The sequence below is a fragment of the Onychomys torridus genome, chromosome 13 (assembly GCF_903995425.1).
Source record: "Onychomys torridus chromosome 13, mOncTor1.1, whole genome shotgun sequence".
NCBI classification, from domain to species: Eukaryota; Metazoa; Chordata; class Mammalia; order Rodentia; family Cricetidae; genus Onychomys; species Onychomys torridus.
The window spans coordinates 5,416,589-5,435,644 of NC_050455.1; the positions used below are offsets into that span (position 1 = coordinate 5,416,589).

At 43.0% G+C, this 19,056-nt stretch overlaps 1 protein-coding gene across 3 annotated transcripts in view; it reads right to left on the reverse strand.

Annotated features, from left to right (window-relative positions):
- The window catches only part of Ss18 (SS18 subunit of BAF chromatin remodeling complex), a 69,550-nt gene extending 54,090 nt beyond the window's left edge, over positions 1-15,460 (reverse strand). The window contains exons 1-3 of one of the 3 annotated variants that reach the window (XM_036204842.1): positions 15,213-15,460; positions 11,862-11,938; positions 2,665-2,749 (exon numbers count right to left, since the gene is read on the reverse strand). In XM_036204842.1, coding sequence (XP_036060735.1) covers positions 2,665-2,749; positions 11,862-11,938; positions 15,213-15,281 — 231 coding nt within the window. In that variant the 5' untranslated portion in view covers positions 15,282-15,460. The remainder of the gene's footprint in view (positions 1-2,664; positions 2,750-11,861; positions 11,939-15,212) is intronic. The other 2 variants (XM_036204844.1, XM_036204843.1) reach the window with 2 other exon arrangements.
- Positions 15,461-19,056: the final 3,596 nt, after the last annotated feature.

Genomic DNA, 19,056 nt, shown 5'->3' on the forward strand with positions numbered 1-19,056 from the left:
AAGATGGATGCCCCCAATGTTGAAGAAGAACCCTGGGTGACTGACCAAGCAGCCAGCTGTTTCTGTTATTTTTTCAATTTTGAAAGTTGTTTGTTCTGTACTTCCTGTTTACTTGGGTAATATTACATCCTTCTCAGGTCTCTGACAGAGTTGAAGAATAGACAGTTATAGTTTTCTTTTTAACAAATTCAGAAAAGACACTCACAAAAGAGGTGTAAAGTACATAAGGTTGAGAGACATCAAAAGATAGTTTCGGGTTGATAATGCAAGTTAGGGCAGAAGGTAAATTAGGTACAACACTTTGGACTCACCAAGATAGGAGAGATAATGGAGTATTTTCTCTGAACTTGTCAAATGCTAATGGACTAGACATTGTTAATGTAATTATTGCCTGTATATATTTGTATATAGTTATTATACTTACTATATATAGTTTTTCTATGCTTGTTAAAACCTTTGCTTTTCATTTAAACAACAAGGGGGAAATGTTGTGTAATATTTTGCTTGTGTTCTGACAAATAAAGCTCACCTGGAGATGAGAGGGCAGAGCTAGCCACTGGTTAACTATAGAAGTCTGGAGGTCTGTACAGATGGGAGACAGGATCTCGGGCCCTTTTGGTCAGAGGATTTGAAAGGTAAGAAGTCACTGGTGGCTGCTCCTCTGCTTCTCTGATCTTCCGCTTTTACCCTGATATCCTGGGTTTTATTGATAAGACTAGTTAAGATCATGCTTCAGACCTCCACGTGAGTGTTGTGGTGCACATGCATGTATACACACACTCCTGAATGAAGTGCCTAGCACTAGACCCAATGAGAAGAGAAAGATGCTTCAGGAGAGAAATCCAGAAACTTAACTGACAGATACGAAAGGAATGAAAAAAGAATGCATATAAATGCTCTTGATTTGGAAGACTCAATTTTTTTTAAGGTGTCAATTCTTCCCCAAGTGACTTAAAGTCCAGGTAATAATGAAAATCCCAACAGGATTAGGCAGAATAATAATCTGACATGCTGATGTTTAAGTTATATGGACATTTGAAGAGCTCACTGTATCCAGGGCATTCTTGAGGAGGGAAGAGTGAAGAAATGTATTATTAGGTATGACAAGATTATGGAATTTATTCAGAAAGACCAACACAACAGAGGTCCAACAGATCCACACATACACCAACACTTGATAAATGATACAAGCGGTCAGACAAACCAGATAAAAAAATCATCTCCAAAGATGCTAAGACAGAGAAGTAGTTGTTTGGAAGCAAACAGAAGAAAGCCAACTCCTCCCACAGTCCACAGAAATCAACTCAAGGATAATGAAGTTTAAGGCAATATCCATACAAACTATTTTATGTTCAAAACTAAACACATTAAATATGCCCAGGAGGATGCAGCTTAAGGCCAAGAATCTTATTGTCAGGGTACTCTTATGTTCTTATACAGTGCACTATAAAGCAATCAACTACAAACTTGTATGAAGACAAGAGATATCTACAAAATCAAAATTAGGTAAAAAATAGTTTCTGAGGGTGAGCATGGTGGTGCATACCTTTAGGAAGTAGGGGCAGGTGGATCACTGTGAGTTTAAGGCCAACCTTGTTTACATAGCAAATTATGTCAGGGATACAGTGAGACCCTGTCTCAATAAAATAAAATAATTGAAATAATTTATGAAAGTAGAAACACCACTTAGATCTCAAATTCTTAACATTTTGTTCTGGTTCTGTCTACTAAAAATGTTCAATATCCATGAAAATCTTGTAACAACAAATGTTCCAAGCATTCAAATTGGTCTCTGGGTACTAATCCCCAAATAAATGAAGAGGAAATGAAAGAAAACTCCTTGAAAACTCCATTTCTTAGACATAAAAGTAACTAGACTGCTATCTCAGACCTGAAAGCACCATATTGTCCTGACAGGATCCAACAGGAAATCCACAGCACCTAGAATATCACCAAACCAGCTCTGAGTCTCTACCTAATTATCAGTTTGTGCACTGAGATGGAGGAACGTGGTATAAAACTGAAAGACAGAACTCAGAGCATGACAAAATCTGCACAACACGTGGCTCAGTTTCCCCAACAAATGAATGGAGATATAAAAGGATAAACTGTTAGATACACCAACCAGAGCAACACCAGGATTTTGTCTGGACATGAGGTAATCAAATAAAGTTGAACTTGTTGAGTGAAGAGATAAAACTTGAAAAGCAATTGGCATTCATTGATGTTGAGAAACTCGTTTACTTTGTTATGAAGAATAGCAGTCCTGACAGCTAAAGATTCACATGCAAGTGTTTAATACTCAAATGATAGGCAACCCCAGATACATTAGCAATTAAAAATAAACTAAATAGCTAGGTAGACAGGTGAATGATACAACTTCCCCAGGGAAGGGAGTGTTTTAGGTGAATTAATTCAAATACTCAAGCCCTGCATTAGAAAGTACAGAATAGGCTCGTGTTCTCGAGGTAATTCAGAGCTTCTGACACAAAATTCAAAATCACCGAAACAAACCACGTTAAATCACATAGCTACAGACTTCACCGCACACTTACACACACACACACATTGACCTCACACTTTCAATCACATACAGCTACAGACATGGACCTCACACATTTTCAAACACACATACACACAGCTCACATGTTTCAAGGCACTTACTGCTGGCAGCAGAGACTGCATATTTTGATTAGAATCTGCTATTGTAGCGAGGTATACCAGGTTCGTATGCAACATCTGCTGATACCTATTAAAATAAAACAAATACCAGTATTAAAGAACATCTTCCTAGCTACTTAAATACAAGCAGCATTATAATTATTATTAGAGCTTAACGAAAGATGTGTTAGCTGAACATCAATAGCACTTTTCCTATTTCCTCTGCAAAATAATTCCAAATGACACACAACACACTTACGGTATGGGAACATGGTGACTCCACCACGTGCTAGAGAGGCTCCGTTACTGTCTATGTGCACATACCTCACTTAACAGAGGCAGCAGCTCTCGCACTCCTTACCTCTGAGGAGTCATGGTTGAGAGACTGCTGAGTTACACACGATTTCATGGCTGCACAAGGAATAACCGACATCCAGCCTCAGACATACAGTATATTAGGGTTTCCAAGAACTAAAATAAAGAAATTTAATAAAATATGCTCACCACCCCACCCCACCCTCACTTCCTTCTGCTTTTGTTGCGGTTGGTTGTTCTGAGACAGGGTCTCATTATGTAGCCCTGGCTGTTCTGGAACTCACTATGTAGGTCATAGGTCTCAAAGACACAGAGGTCCACCTGCCTCTGCCTCCCAAGGGTAGACGTGAGCAAAAGGACGGAACACTGAAATCATTAACAATTCACTTTACAACAATAGAGCAAATTCTTAATACTTGGGCTATACGGTTAAATATAACTACAAAAATGGCTTTTGGTAATACTGCTTAATAATTAAAATTGCTTTATAATTTTTGTTTTTGTTTTTGTTTTATGAGACAGGGTTTCTCTGTGTAGCTTTGCACCTTTCCTGGACTGGATCTCACTCTGTAGACCAGCCTGGCCTCGAACTCAAAAAGATCCGCCTGGCTCTGCCTCCCGAGTGCTGGTTAAAGACATGTGCCACCACCTCCCAGCAGCTTTATAATTTTTAAAGTTAACTCATATAAAACCCCAAACTGGCAGTAATCTAATTACTGTCTGGTCTCAGTGCACGAACAGAGCAAGTTCCATACATACAAATTTAAAACCTACACCAAAATGTACCACTGTTTTAAGACTTCATTTTCCAGAGGCCAGGCCCCAACACTTGAGAAGCTGGTACAGAAACACAGGCTGGTCTACGAATATAGCAAGACCAGGTCTCAAAAGACAAAACATCATTTATTATGGATACTAGCTATAAATTTAAAATGAATGTCAAACAAATTTTATTCAAACAAATGAAATAGTCTAATTCAGGTCCAAATTGGAATACTTCTCTAACCTTGTCATAAATCGCCCATTTCACTTTCCTAACACGGGAAATCCTGACTCTTACTGATCACAAAGCTTCCTTCCACACTGAGAAGCCTACACTTTTAGTTCCGTTCTTCACATATAAATGGTCCTAGGATAAACAAAACCAACAAGTAATTATTACGGTTAATTGTGTTTTTGAAATTCTTCGAACCCTGACAGCAAACAGAAGCTGGGACTGCTTCACACCTTTCTACGAGTCTCACGGGGCACTTAACACTGCTCTAGACACAAATAATCAGTCTCCTTTTTCTTTCTGTTTTGGAGACAGGGTTTCTTCGTGTAGCCTGGCTGTCCTGGAACTTAATCTGTAGTCTGCAGATCAAGTTGGTCTGGAACTTAAGAGATCCACCTAAATTCTGGCCTCTGCCTTCTGAGTGCTGGGGTTAAAGGAGTGTGTCACCATGGCCAGCCCTCAAGAACATCTTTTTAACTTTCTTCGTGGTGGGGGGCAGTATGAGGCCCCGAGTTGTAACCAGAGTCGCTTCTCTCCTTCCACCATGTGGGTCCTGGGGGTCCAGATGAAGCCAGGCTAGGTGATGCCAGCACCTTCACCTGCTGAGCCAGCTAGCAGGCCCGAGCTGCCACTTTTAATTAGGACACACACTGATTTCAATGAGTACACTTTGAAATCCTCCTTTTTCTTCTCTGAGTTTTCGTATGCTGTATGATCCCTGAGTGTGAGCTTTCTAGGGACTACTGACTACATCATGGCAAATAAAAATGCCAACCTGAAGATTTTGCACACACATGACCACAACAAAGCTTAATTATTACTACGCTGATTAGCCCTAGCCAGCCTTAGAAAGTCACAAAGTATCCCATGCTTAATCTAACAGGAGTTAGAGCAGGCCTTTAAAGCTCCTTGCAGCTTTAAGTATCTATACACAAATATAACTCAGTTAAATTTTCAAGATATTTACCCAACTGTGCTCACCATCAAATCTAACTTTTAATTAATTTGAACTTACTTTAAATTTCCAGAAGTTTCAGGAATGGGTGGAGGGAAAGCCTTTTACATCTCTCTTCCAGATTTCCAAATAGTATTTTCTAGCATTTATCCCATCATTCTGTCTCATGTCTATGCACACATACTTTCTGCCACACCATGACACTTCAATACTAATCTCCCCCAAATAAGACACCCCTTAGAACCACCACAAGGGCACTAACACCAATCACAGTACAGAGAGTCTATTCCAACACACCCTAGTGCCTCCATCTCCTTTTCCTAAAAGAAGAAGGTGGGCAAAAGCAAGTTTTGGTTGTGGTTGATTTTGTTGTTGTTGTTGTCTTGCTTTTGGTTTTTGAGATAGGCTCTCAATTTTCTAGTCCAGGGTGACGGAAACTGTGGAGTAAAACTACAGTGAGAAAAATCAGGAATATCCATCAGAAAGTTTATTCTAAGAAAAAAACAAGTATCAAAAATGATTAACAAAAACTTGGTTATTTATATATTTTCACATCCTCTTCTGAGTTTGTATGTAAATCACTTAAAATGGAATTAAAAACAAAACAACAGAAACCACAGGAGAATCTGAACTCAGCTCAGACTACAGAATAAAAACAGAAACATTTCCAGAGACATTTCATTTTCTAGTCTATAAATGCCATTCCACTTGTCCCTGCGCTCTTCTACATTAGTCAACCGTGGGGTGGGTGCGCCTGGCCGCAATACCCCATACCCTGCCAGCCTGCGCAGTGTGCCCTGCAACGTTTACAGACAACATCAGCTGACAGTGCCTTTTATGCTGTCCCCATCTTTAAATGTAACTGTACCTTGTTAACACAGGAAGCTGAATATACAAGCTAATGGGAGATTAGCAAATATATTCAACATCTTATATTTGACCATGGTGACTGCTGAAAGCCAGCCCAAGGTACCAGATCCATCAAAATCTTGTGTTTGATGATTGTATGGTCTTAACAAGTTCTGACAGATACCTCCAAATGTTTATGATCACGTTAAAAGAGAGCCCAGCTTCTAAAGAGGCCACTAAAAGCCACAACACAGTAACTTGCATAAGGCAAAATAACCAGTCCTGAGTTTATTAATTAAAAATTAATCTGAAAAGCTTAGGTTTAATTTTAAAAATAACTTTAAAACAGCACATTTATTGGATGGCGCTATAGTTTACAGAATAAAAGTTACCTTGATAAGCAGTAATTTAAACTAAAATTCCATTAAATGATGACAAATACTAATTACTTGCTTTAAAATTTATAAAGCACTCTGAAATATAGAAAATACCCAAACAAGGCTGCTGACTAAAGCAAAGTCTGGGCTGATTTAGAAATAGTCAAACCACATAGAAGGAAGCAATGTCCCAAGTATGCATTAGCAAGCGTGAGGACCTTGAGCCTTGCGCACAGCGCTTCAGACCCTGCCATAGAGAATGACACAGGTCAGTTTCCAGAGCTACAGAGAGGAGAGAATCACTACGGGAATCTGTTTGACAAGGATGTGTTTATTGTCTTGTTTTAAATGTATTTGTTTTCTCTCTCTCTCTCTCTTTTATAAGACATATACTTTTAATGGTCAGAACTCAGTAAGGGTTTGTTTGGTTTACTTTTTTTGAGACAAGGTCTCATTATATAGTCTAGGCTGGCCTTGAACTCATGGCAATCCTCCTGCCTCAGCCTTCAGTGTGATGGAATTACGGCTTCTTTTATGTGTGTGTGGGCAGCTTGCCAGCTTTACACCACTGAGAACAGAACTCGGCACCTCCCCGCTGAGATTCTCCCAGTACCACTAACTGCCTACAGCCCTCGAGAGGGTGGGGCCTCCAGAGGTCTGCTCTCACCCACAATGGAGGTAAGTGATTTTTAATCTAAGAAATTGTATTCAAAGGAAATATTTAATCAAAGCCAGACTATCAATTCCCAGATAGTTGGCATTTACTGTATCTCTACATTTTCTTTGCACTTCCACCATGAGGGACAGGAACATCTGCTGAGAGCAAGAGATTTTTTTCTTTATTCAAACTGCACTGACAACTTAAGAAAGGATGAATACCAAAAGAACAGTCAAAACAAAGGCAAACCCATCAAAGCAGGCCCGGCTGCTTAGACCTGTTGATCAAGTTCTTCTAAGGCTGAAACAGAAGGAACGAACACACACACACACACACACACACACACACACACACACACACACAAGTAGGGGGACTTGGGGAAGAAGTGTTTGGTAGGCAGGGATAAGAGAGCATAATGGTGGAGAATATCATTATGTATAGGTATGAAATTGTGAAAGAATACATGAACTTGAAAAACATAAAATTCCAAACCCTAGAATTCGGGGCAACCCTAAGTGACATAGCAAAGCCCCCTTAATTAAAGATGAGAGTTATGAAATTCATTAGAAAGGGCAAAATTTAAGTCTCTTCTTTAAAACACTCTAAGTCCTAGGTGCATCAAATAAGAGATGAGAAGTTTCTATGAGGTCTATCCTGATGTGCAGAGGAAGAGGGGATTTATATATTTTGATTCTTCAATAAATTCTGCCTATATGTATCTGAAATTTTATTTTTAAAAAGTAGTGGATCTCTCTCTCCACACACATAAATGACGAAGCTGCAAATGTAAACACTGCAAATCACCCACTATTGATTCAGACCAGAACAGCTGAACAGCTGGGAACACCTCGCTATCCGTAACACAGGTCACCTGTGAAAACAAAACCTGTCCTATACCACACAACCTTCAGCTCTGGCAGGTTCTTAAATGCCTCAGGTGATAGACAGTCACTCCACTAGCGCCTCCACACCTGGCTTCAGGGGTGATCTCACAACTGAAGATTATGCACTATCCACAGCCAAACCACAGAAATAGATCCACTACTTTTTAAAAATGGAATTTCAAATATATACAGACAAAATGTACTGAAGAAACAAAATACATAAATGGAAATGGTCATGCAAAGTGTGGAAGTGATTAGGAAACAAGACAATCTGACAACAACAATTTGGTTTCTACATTTCAGCCTATATATTTAAACAAACAAACCGCCAATCTGGTCTTAAGAGAAATGGATGATTCCAGGTTCGTACAAGAAAAACTATAAGGCAAAACTAAAACACTTCACAGTACAGGAAAATGAAATGCTCAAAATATAAGAGGCAGGTGGTGGTGGCGCACACCTTTACTCCCAGCACTCAGAGGCAGAGGCAGGTGGGATCTCTCTGAGTTCAAGGCCAGTCTGGTCTACAGAATGAGTTCCAGGACAGCCAGGAATACAGAGTGAAACCCTGTCTCAATAAATGAAGGAGGGGGGAGGGAAACGAAGGAAAAACTTGAAAGATGTCAAGAAGCTAGATAGAAATGCTCCCAGTAGTCAGATCTAGAACAACCTGAGAAAGAAAACAAAGTATCAAAGCAAAAGGTAAGACAGAGAATACAGAGGGATATACAAATCCGTTTAAATATAAAACCCTAAAATAATGAATGGAGGGAGGTGAAAGATGACTTCCTCACAGCAGAATTCCAAGTACGTTTAGGGTGGGTGATGGAGCTGGTCATCATTTGACAACCACAACAGCAAAAACCACTGTGCGGAATTCATTAGCTGGTGGGGAATGTCTTTCTGTATGTTGTGAAAATACGTTGCTCTGATTGGTTGATAAATAAAGCTTTTTGGCCAATGGTGAGGCAGAAGAGGGTTAGGCAGGACATTCTAACTAGGGAAGAGGAAGGAGAAAGGTAGAACAGAGGAGACGCTGCCAGCCACCCCTATGAGAAGCACGATGTACAGATACCTGTAAGCCACGAGCCACGTGGCAAAGCATAGATTTATAGAAATGGATTAATTTAAGATGTAAGATCTAGCTAGTGAAAAGCCTGAGCCAGTAGGCCACACAGTTTGTAATTAATATAAGCCTCTGTGTATTCATTTGAGTCTGAGTGGCTGTGGGCACAGAAAAACTTTCAGTTACAATTAGTGGATATTAAAATTAGTAGATTGAAGAAAAGGTACATGTGTGTTTCAAGGTGGCTGCCTAGCGTTATGCATAGGAATTACAAAAGAGAAAATATAACTATGGTGGAGGAAACAGCAGGCACCAGCTTAGGAAGCAGATCAAAGCAACCACCAGTACTGAACCACCAGGGAGGACGCAGTCAAAAGGGCATCACTTCACAATGTGACACCAATGCCAATGTGAACTTCGTTCTGCAGAATCGTAAACTGGGTCTTAAAAGAGGACATTCCACAGAGTAGCTGCATTCCGCAACATCAACACCACGAAGCAGTAAGTCTGAGGAGAGCTGCAGGTTAAAGCATACCACAAGACGTGCCCATTAAATGCAAAATGTGACCCGCAGTGGGATCTGAAAAGAGCACACTGAAAGCCTGAAAATGCTGGGCATGACAGTGTTGCACTAGTCACTTCAATAATTTATGCTCAGGCAATGTAAGAATCCATGCCCAACTTCAGGGAAAGCTTGGGCCACCACTAACAGTAAGAGAATCATATCTGCAATCATTCTCAAATGTCGATGTAATAAAAAGCTATTGGGTTATTCGGTTACGGCCAGAAGAACTTCAGTAAAGGACATACAGTAATTTCTATTATATTACTGAGCCCTTTGAATTAAGTAGGAAATGTTTGGAAAGAGCATTTGTTTAAAAACTCGTAGTTTTTACCAATCAGATACATGGAATTTTGTAAAAGATGGCCATTGCTGGCAGTGAACACCAGCACAGGACTGAAGTAAAGCCAGGACATTTTTGGCAGGGTAGTCTGGCAATTTAGCATGGTCTCTGACCTAGTAATCCATTTAAGAATTGCAGCCTCGGACTGGACATTCACTCAGCAGGGATAGCACTTGCCAAACAGAGACAAGATCCTAACTGAGAAAGAGGGAAAGATGACTTCTATGAACCCTAGAACGGCATAATCTCTATGTGTGCTGACATGCACACAGAGGGAAGGAAGGAAGACTGTGAGGACTAAGGTAACCATCACATTTCTCTAACACTGAACATGAGATCTTTATTTTAAAATTATTTAAACAGAGGGAAAGAGACCTAAAATCCAGAGGTGAGTGCATCACTGGAGGGAAAGAGCCCAACAAAGATGGAAAAGCCAATCACCTGGTCGCTGGGACCATCCCCCAGAGCAGGCCAATGAGACCGCTAGGAAAGGATGGGCCCTAGAACAGGGTTGAGTGAAACACTCTAGAGCCGTGTTCTCCAGGGCAGCAGCCACTGGACACAGAAATGGCACATCTGGTTCTAATCCGAAACACTGCCCACAACTTGGGACGGGCATGGAGTGTGAGCTCTCTCAATGCTTTGATGTAAGTTATGTACCAAGGTGTCCGTACGTTATAAATAATGAACTGAGTAAAGCACATTCATGTCATTTCTTTTTTGTTTAGGCGTCTACTAGAAAATGTGACTTGTATTTACATACAGCTGCTGGACACTGCTGCTCTGAATGAATGCTTGACAAAATAGACAATTCCACCACATCCAATCTTCTGTTTGGGGGTTTTATGGTTGTTCTCTTAAGTCGGGGTCCTAAACCAGGTGGTGGTGGCGCACACCTTTAATCCCAGCACTTGGGAGGCAGAGCCAGGTAGATCTCTGTGAGTTTGAGGCCAGCCTGGGCTACCAAGTGAGTTCCAGGAAAGGCGCAAAGCTACACAGAGAAACCCTGTCACAAAACAAAACAAAACAAAAAAGACAGGGTCCTGAAGTGTGGCTCAGGAATTTATAATTCACCTGCCTTAGCCTTGAAGGTGCTGGGGTTCTTAGCCAAGCCTACCTTCAAATCTGAGTCTATTAGGATCTATCACTCACTTCAGAGAGACCACTGTAAAATTAAAGTTTGGCCCTTATAAATGACAATCAGTTCTCTAGGACATAAAGTTTTGCTCTCTCAGTATTTAGAAGTAACTAAATACAGTACATACATGAAGAGTTTATTTCTCTTTTTCTTTTCTTTTTTTTTTTTTTTTTTTTTTGTTTGTTTGTTCGTTTTTCAAGACAGGATTTCTCGGTGTCGATCTGGCTCTCCTGGAACTTGCTGTCGACTAGGCCCGCCTCTGCCTCCTGTGAGCTGGGATTAAAGGTGTGTGCCACCACCACCAAGCTAAGATTTTACTTTTCTACAGATGAGGCTCTGTACAAGTTCAAAGTCATTATTTTATACTATAGGGTAAGAAACGGGGGGGGGGGGGGGGGGGGGGCACCTACCTCCCACCACAAAGGGCTTTTCTTTCGTAAAAGAATCAATAAAAGACAGTCAAAACTGGAAACAAACCAAATAACAGAGTACAATGGAAGATCATTTGGCATTATAAGGAAGTACCAGTATCAATCAACCTTGAAGACATCATGCCTTTCTCTGTGGAAAAAAAGTCAATCAGAACTGGGTGTTTGGCACACCCCTATAATGTGCACTTGAGAGGCAGAGACAGGGATCATGAGTTTGACAGCAGCCTGGGCTTCATGAGACCCCATTTCAAAAAGTACAGGGGCAGGGGGAGAAGTCAGTCAAAACAGACCATACATTGTTGGAATCCACTTACAATAAAGGTCCCAATAGTTCAAGTCTACACTAACAGATGGGAGGCAGAGGCAGGCAGATCTCTAGTTCAAGGCCAGCCTGATCTACAGAGTGAGTTCCAGGGTAACCATGGCTACACAGAGAAACCCTGCCTCAAAATAACAAAAACAATTCCCAATGATGCCTAATAGACAGCTATTTCTCTTTGGGGAGATGAAAATTTCCTCAAACCAACTCAGGGGACAGTACCACAACTCTACAAATAAAATTTAAAACTGTTAATCAAAAGAAAAGTAAAACCCCACCACCCAGATACAAGGGACTTGTGGGTCTTACTGAGAGCACTCTGACGTCTTCCCTTTATTCTGATAGTCCATTATACACTGAATAAGATGGTTATTTTCATCCAGCATCTAAAATAAAACAGAAAAAGGTTATTGTAGATCTAGTGCACATCAAGTAAGATGAATGACCAAGAGGTCTGAGGACAGAAGATATTTATGAATATTACATACAGAAGCACTTCTAGGCAACAAACAGTTTCCTCAAAGCCATCATTACAGATAGCAAAATCATCCAAGCGACATGGAAAACACCCTCTTCAATTACTTTGTGTTAATGTTTCTACCTGCTGCTACAAAATACTTCCAAGTTCACAGTAATAAGAAATCATGAAATTGAATTAACTTAAATTTTTTCATTACTGTTAAAATGTATAAATACTTATAAAATATGCTAACCATGATTCATATAAGTATTTCTGCAACTGATTTTTGTAATTTGGATTTTTCTAGAAATGTCTCATCTACATAGAAACTGAACCTACTGGGGTCTTCTGTTAATATATGGATTACACCTTGTGACACACACATAAAAATCTCTACTTTATATATTTGGAATGATACCACATTTAATCAACTATGTTTATACCTATTTCAATTACTCTCCTTCTTGAAACCCAGAAGGGAAAATTGGTGTTTCTTTTGACCAGTTTTATTTAACATTAGTTGAGTGAGTGTGCTCTCTCCTCTCTCTCTCCCTCTCCCCTCCCCTCCCCCCCCCCCCCTCCCTCCCTCTCTCTCTCTCCTCTCTCTCCCTCTCCCTCTCTCTCTCTCTCTCTCTCTCTCTCTCTCTCTCTCTCTCTCACACACACACACACACACACACACACACACAAGTGCCAAGGTGCACATGAGATCAGAGTTAGACAACTCTGTAGCATAGTTCTCTCCTTCAACCCCAATGAGCCATCCTCCAGACCCCATTTTTTGTTGTTGTTTTTTAATACAGAAACATTTATTTACCTATGCTATCTGTAACTATAGTTTCAACTAGCTGAAAGTTAAATCTCAATTGGTTTTGGAGCATTCTAATGCTTTGTAGTATGTAGGGGGAAAAAAAAAATCTGTCCTACCCAGACTGAAATAAACACATGAATATGGATGCCCAGGAACTTGACGTAACAAACAGGCTACCTTCTTTTCTAACTGTATAGATTTGTGACTCTCTAAAACAACACATAATGACAGTTATACATTTATAGTAATTAATAAAATTTGAGTTTATAATATACAATTAGGTATCTCTCAGAATGCATAAAAAAAGCTAAGATACATAAATTATCATTTTATCATCTGACAACAGTCTAAGCAACCTTGGCTTTGAAGGCTAAATAATTTATCTATAACAATGATACTACACAAAAAGACCAACAGAAGACTGTTTAGTGCTGGCATGCTGTCCCTAGCACACCACCTAAGTTTGTAGGAGCTTAGATTAGGGTAATGCTGATCCTGAACCCATCTTTCAAGAGTCAATGAATGACCAGGCAACAACACCCAAACCACCATCTTCTCTAAGGTGTGCTTCTTAAAAAGATCACTACTAGATGGACACCAAGAATATTCTCTTTTTTTGGTTTTGGTTTTGCTTTTGTTTTTTGTTTTTGAGACATGATTTCTCTGTATAACAGCCCTGGCAGTATTGGGACTCACACTACATAGACCAGGCTAGCCTCAAATCTGGAGATTGTCTGCCTCCTGAGTGTCATCAATTCAATACTCAAACCAAGGAATGCATGGCACATTAAACAACCCTAACCATCTGTCTGTCTCCTGTCTAATACCAATGTTTGATACTGTAAACAAAACTAAACTGGAATACACTTTTGGGGCTGGAGAGATGGTTAATGTTCTTGCTGAGGACTTGGGTTTGGTTCCCAGCACCCACAATGCGACTCACAACTGGCTGTTAACTCCAATTCAAGGGAATCTAATGTTTCTTCTGCCCTCCCCAAACACTGCATGCACATGACAGATACACACACACACACACACACACACATACACACACACACACACACACACACACACACACACTATAAAAGATTTAAACCGGGCGGAGGTGGTGCACGCCTTTAATCCCAGCACTCGGGAGGCAGAGGCAGGCGGATCTCTGTGAGTTCGAGGCCAGCCTGGGCTAACAAGTGAGCTCCAGGAAAGGCGCAAAGCTACAGAGAAACCCTGTCTCAAAAAACCAAAAAAAAAAAAAAGAAAAAAAAATTTAATCCATTTTTCACTTCATATCTGAGAATGAAAAATAACCAGTTAAGACCTCCTAGATCACCCACAATAAACAGTAAGACATGGAGAAAGAGCTCTGCTGAGAAAAAGGAAAACGACACTTTTTCTAGAGTTCAAAAAGAAAGCGCGAATCCCTTCAGAAACATGCTTTCTGCACGTGTGTAAAGGAAGTTGTTCGCCAGGCTACCACTAGAGAAAGCAACTGCGTTCCCAGGCACTGCCAGGCGGGTTTCTTCAAAGAAAATAAAGCAACAGTTGGGCAAATGTCAGACGCCACCCTACAAAGACCCTGACAGTAAACAGAAACGATGGTCATTAACCCACAGATCTGCAAGGTGGCCCGATTGGCACTACAAGTTGACTTTGTCCCCTCAACCTTGCTCCAGGGCAGGGGACGAGACAGAAATACTCAAGGCAAACTGGTCAACTTAACAAGCGACTTTTCAAAGTCTACCACGCCGAGATCTAGAATAGTGCCCTGCTTTTAGACACAGGCTCAGAGGATAATAAAGAACCTTTGTGTCCCCAGTTGGCAGTCCCAGAGCGGCGACTGGGGTGGCACTCTCAGCTCCCTGCGCTTCTACCCTGACTTAATGCAAACCGCCCGCCCGTCGGTGTAGACGGCCCACTCCGGCCGGCGAGGAGCAGGCTCGCCCTCCCGAAGCCCAGCGCTTGCCCGGCGCTCAGGCGCATCTATCGGGGCAGAGGGGAGCGGATCCCGGTGCTCCTCTGGGGCAGCCCGGTGCCCACTGGCTCCTTCCTCGCCTGCTCCGAGCCTCTGCGGAAGGTTCCCAAGTTCTCCCGGGAGGGCCTCAACTCCGCGGAGTTTGCGGCGCAGCACTCCGGGCTCCGGCTTCCGCGAGTGGGGTCCGCGCGGGGCGGGGCGACGCCGGAGTCTCGCGGGCCGCTCCTCTCCCGGCCCCGCGCCGCCCGGCCGAGCACACCGGGCCCGCGGGGAGATCCGGCGGCGGTTGCCGGCGCTTTTGTGCGGGCAGAGCAGGCGCCAAAGGGCTCCGCCGGCTTCCCGGCGCCCGCCCCCACCACCGCCCCGCCGCTCCCCGGCCCCCGCGCCTCGGCCCGCGCTCGGACGCCTCTCCGAGCTTACCTTCTGGATGGCGGCGGGCGTGATCTCCCCCTTGCCCCGCTGCCTCGGGGCTGCGAACGCCACAGACATGTTGCCGCCGAGCCCGCGATCGGCGAGTCCGGAGCGCTCCGGGGGCCGCGGAGCTGGGGGCCCGACGCCCGCCTCCCGGGCAGGCCCACCTCACCGCGCACGGCGGGGGGGAATGCCCCGGGGCCGCGCGCATCGCCCGCCGAGTCGCGCTCTGCGCGGAGCTGCGGCTCCCAGCGAGGCGTCCGGAGAGCTGCTCGAGGCTGGGGAGTCTCGAACCCTGCGCCCCGCCACCGCCCGCACGTCTGTCCCTGCAGGCTGTCCGGCCGCACCCCCGCGCCCGCGCGCTGATGGTAGCGCCTCGCCGGCCGCCTCCGCCCCGACGCTCAGGAAATGGTCCCGCCGCCGCGGGAGGGAGCGGCCCGGCCGCGCTGTCACAGGAAACGCGGGGCCCGCCCGCCAAACTGTCCCCAGCTGCTCCCGCGACCCTCCCGGGAAGAGGCAGCTGTCCGGAGTCGCCCGGGCCGCCGCTGAGAAGGAAACAGGACAGCCGGGACTCGGGAGCGTCTGCCGGGTCAGCACCGAGAACGCGGATTCGCTGGTTTAAATGGCTCCTGCGCTCCACGTGCGCACCTCGGAGTCGCTTGCAAGCTCTGCAAGTTGAAAGGAACCCCACCCGCAGCTTACCTAGGGATCGCGCCTTCCCACACTTGTGGATCACTTGATCTGACTTAGAGCCTTTGAAACGAAGCTATGAAAAGGCTCCCTCTTTTCCAGTCAAATACTTAGTGGTTGTTAATTAGGCCCAAGCTGCCAGGCTTCAAGTCAGTGTGAGGGGAATAAAACCAACAGCTGCAAATTAATAATGGAACACACTGCTGCGGATTAATTCTGCAAACTTAGACTTCCCAATCACAGAAACGGGAGGTTAATATGCTGTTACTCATTCAGTGATGCTCCAAAGTTAGTACCTAAATTACGAATAAACTGAAAAACAAACGTATTTTTTAATGTTACATGTAAATCTCACAGGTCAGTTAAATTCATTCAGTGGTTCTGGGTGTCGGCCCTGCTGTGTGGAAGTACCAGTGGTAGAAGTGAGCAGCTGGACAGGAATCTCTCAAGGACATTATGCTGTTATAGGAAAGACAACAAAAACAAATATGCATATATGTAAAGTTTAAAAGTTAGCAAGCAAGGATGGAACTACAGGGCTGATGGTGTGACAAAGTAGAAACACCCTGTTATATTTGAAGAGATCTAAAGGGTGAAGACCGGGCTTTCAAGATGACTCAGCTGGTAAAGGTGCTTGTGGCCAGACTTGACATCTGAGTACAAACTGTGGGACCAACAGGGTGGAAGGAGAACCCCCTCAGGCAAGTTTTATTCTGACCTCCACATGTGATTTCCCCCCCCCCCCCCCTGTGCATGTAAACACCACACACACACACACACACACACACACACACACACACACACGCACGCATGCACACACACACACACACACACACAGATGAAGACAAGCCATTCTAAGAATAAAGATGGAACCTTCTTCCTCACAATGGTAACTGTTGGTGGGAATTAACTTGTTGCCCTTCACTGTCCTCAGGAAAGCACTATGATACAAGTGGATTCATGTAATCACACAGCTGAGAACACTACTGAAGGCGAAACAGTAACCAGTTATTGTCCACCGGTAACACTGTCCTATCCGATGCTTGGCATAGTAATTAGGAACAGTATTTCAGAGGAGAAAGCGAATCTGAAAGAGTTGCTGCTCCATCTGTGTCCTTTAATCCTACCACTCTGGAGGCAGAGATCTGTTTGGATCTCTGAGTTCAAAGCCACCCTAGACTACATGAGATTGACTCAGTCTAAAAGAAACAGCCAGGCAATGGTGGCACATGTCCTTAATCCCGGCACTTGAGATCTCATGCATTTGCTACCAGTATTTGGGAAGCACACACACCATTAACCCCAGCACTAGGAAGGTTGAGACAGGAAGTGAGATGGCTGGATGGAGAGGGGCCTATAAGGTGGGAGGAGACAGGAACGTGAAGCCTTTCTGCTAAGGACTCGGGCATTCAGTCTTAGGGTTCCTGGAGGAGTTGGCGAGGTGAGAAGTGGCTGTGGCTTGTTTCCTCTGATCTTTCAGCATTTACTCCGATATCTGGCTCTGGGTTTTTATTAAGACCATTTAAAAATTGGGCAACAGTTGTCACATTCCAGAGAGTACTCAGACATTTTAAAGCACAGCTTACCGGTAGAAGAGGGAACCCTACAGGCCATAGGTTATAAGAGGGAACCCTACGGACTATAGGTTATAAGAGGGGACCCTACAGACCATAGGTTATAAGAGAGGACCCTACAGACCATAGGTTATAAGAGGGGACCCTACAGACCATAGGTTATAAGAGGGGACCCTACAGACCATAGGCTATAAGAGGGAACCCTACAGACCATAGGCTATAAGAGGGAACCCTACAGACCATAGGCTATAAGAGGGAACCCTACAGACCATAGGCTGTAAGACCATGTTGTAAGAGGGGACCCTACAGACCATGGGCTGTAAGAGGGGCCCCTATAGAACCATAGGCTATAAGCTATTGAGTGTTTGGAGTAGTGGTATAAGGCCCCATGCAGGAAACAACAACCATAGCATTTTCTGGGGTTTTCCAATTGACACTAAAGCATTTTCTCCATGTTGCTTTGTATTGCATCTGTTGGAAAGCATTGGTGAAAAGGGCCAATCAAAATGCAAATGATCTCCGCACCTAGAAAGGGCGCTCCTTCACCTTCAGACTTCCTTGATAAAAGCCCAAAGTAAAGAATTCAGAGAGGCACTGACCTGGAGGATACTAGTGTTGCTAATGCTATTATTTTTATCATTATTTCTGCAAGAAATTCTGGGGCAGTGAATGGCAGAGGAGTCAGGAGTAAGCGACTCTAAAGTTTAGCAGAGGAAGGAACCAGCCATGAATCTGGGAAGTCTGCCTAACAAGAAAAATGGCAGCTTTGAGGGCCTAAAAAAGAAAGGTTTGCTGTCTAACTCTGCCACATCCGGAATGGGTCAGAGTGAGGAGGCTGTCAGCAGGAACAATTAATTCGTGATTATTCACACAAACAAATGCAGACAAAAATGAAACTCAAAAAGTAGGCTAGTCTGACACTGCACTAACAGGAAACTTCTGTTTATTTTCAAATGTTTCACTTTTTAATGGTTCTTATGAATTTGTTTGTATCCTTTAACTATATTTCAGTGAACTGAATAAATGAAGTATTTCCTAGAATATGCTCAATATTTAGTGAAACTAATATCATGGGATTAAAATTTGTTTTAATCTCCCTAAAATAAATCTTGTACATGCAGATGTCAGAGATAACTGTGCTTGCCTAGGAGAATTTCTTTAATACTTAATGTTTTTGTAATTAATAGAACATCTTTTAAGCCTCTGTGCTCCTGTAAGTTTTTAGGATGTAATAAGAAGGCAGAGCCCAAGTCTGTCAGCTAGTAATTGTGCTCAGAGCACAACCCCTCAGGGGAGAGCCTTCCAAATATTTCTGCTCACAGCCTCTGTTGCATTTGACTGGGGTGGCTTCCAGAGATTTCAAAACTATAAAAAGAACAGCATATATCTTTATGTGCAATCATTATTCTAGTCAGAACAAACCACTTTTCCCAATTCTCCGTTAAAAAAGAGAGAGAAAGAAAGAAAGAAAGAAAGAAACCTATAATCCAGAATTTTCATTCAAAATAGATTCTAATAAAGCCTATCAGGACATTTTCACTTTTTCTTATGTTACAAACATTAAATTAAAGGATTGTTGTAGGAATTTA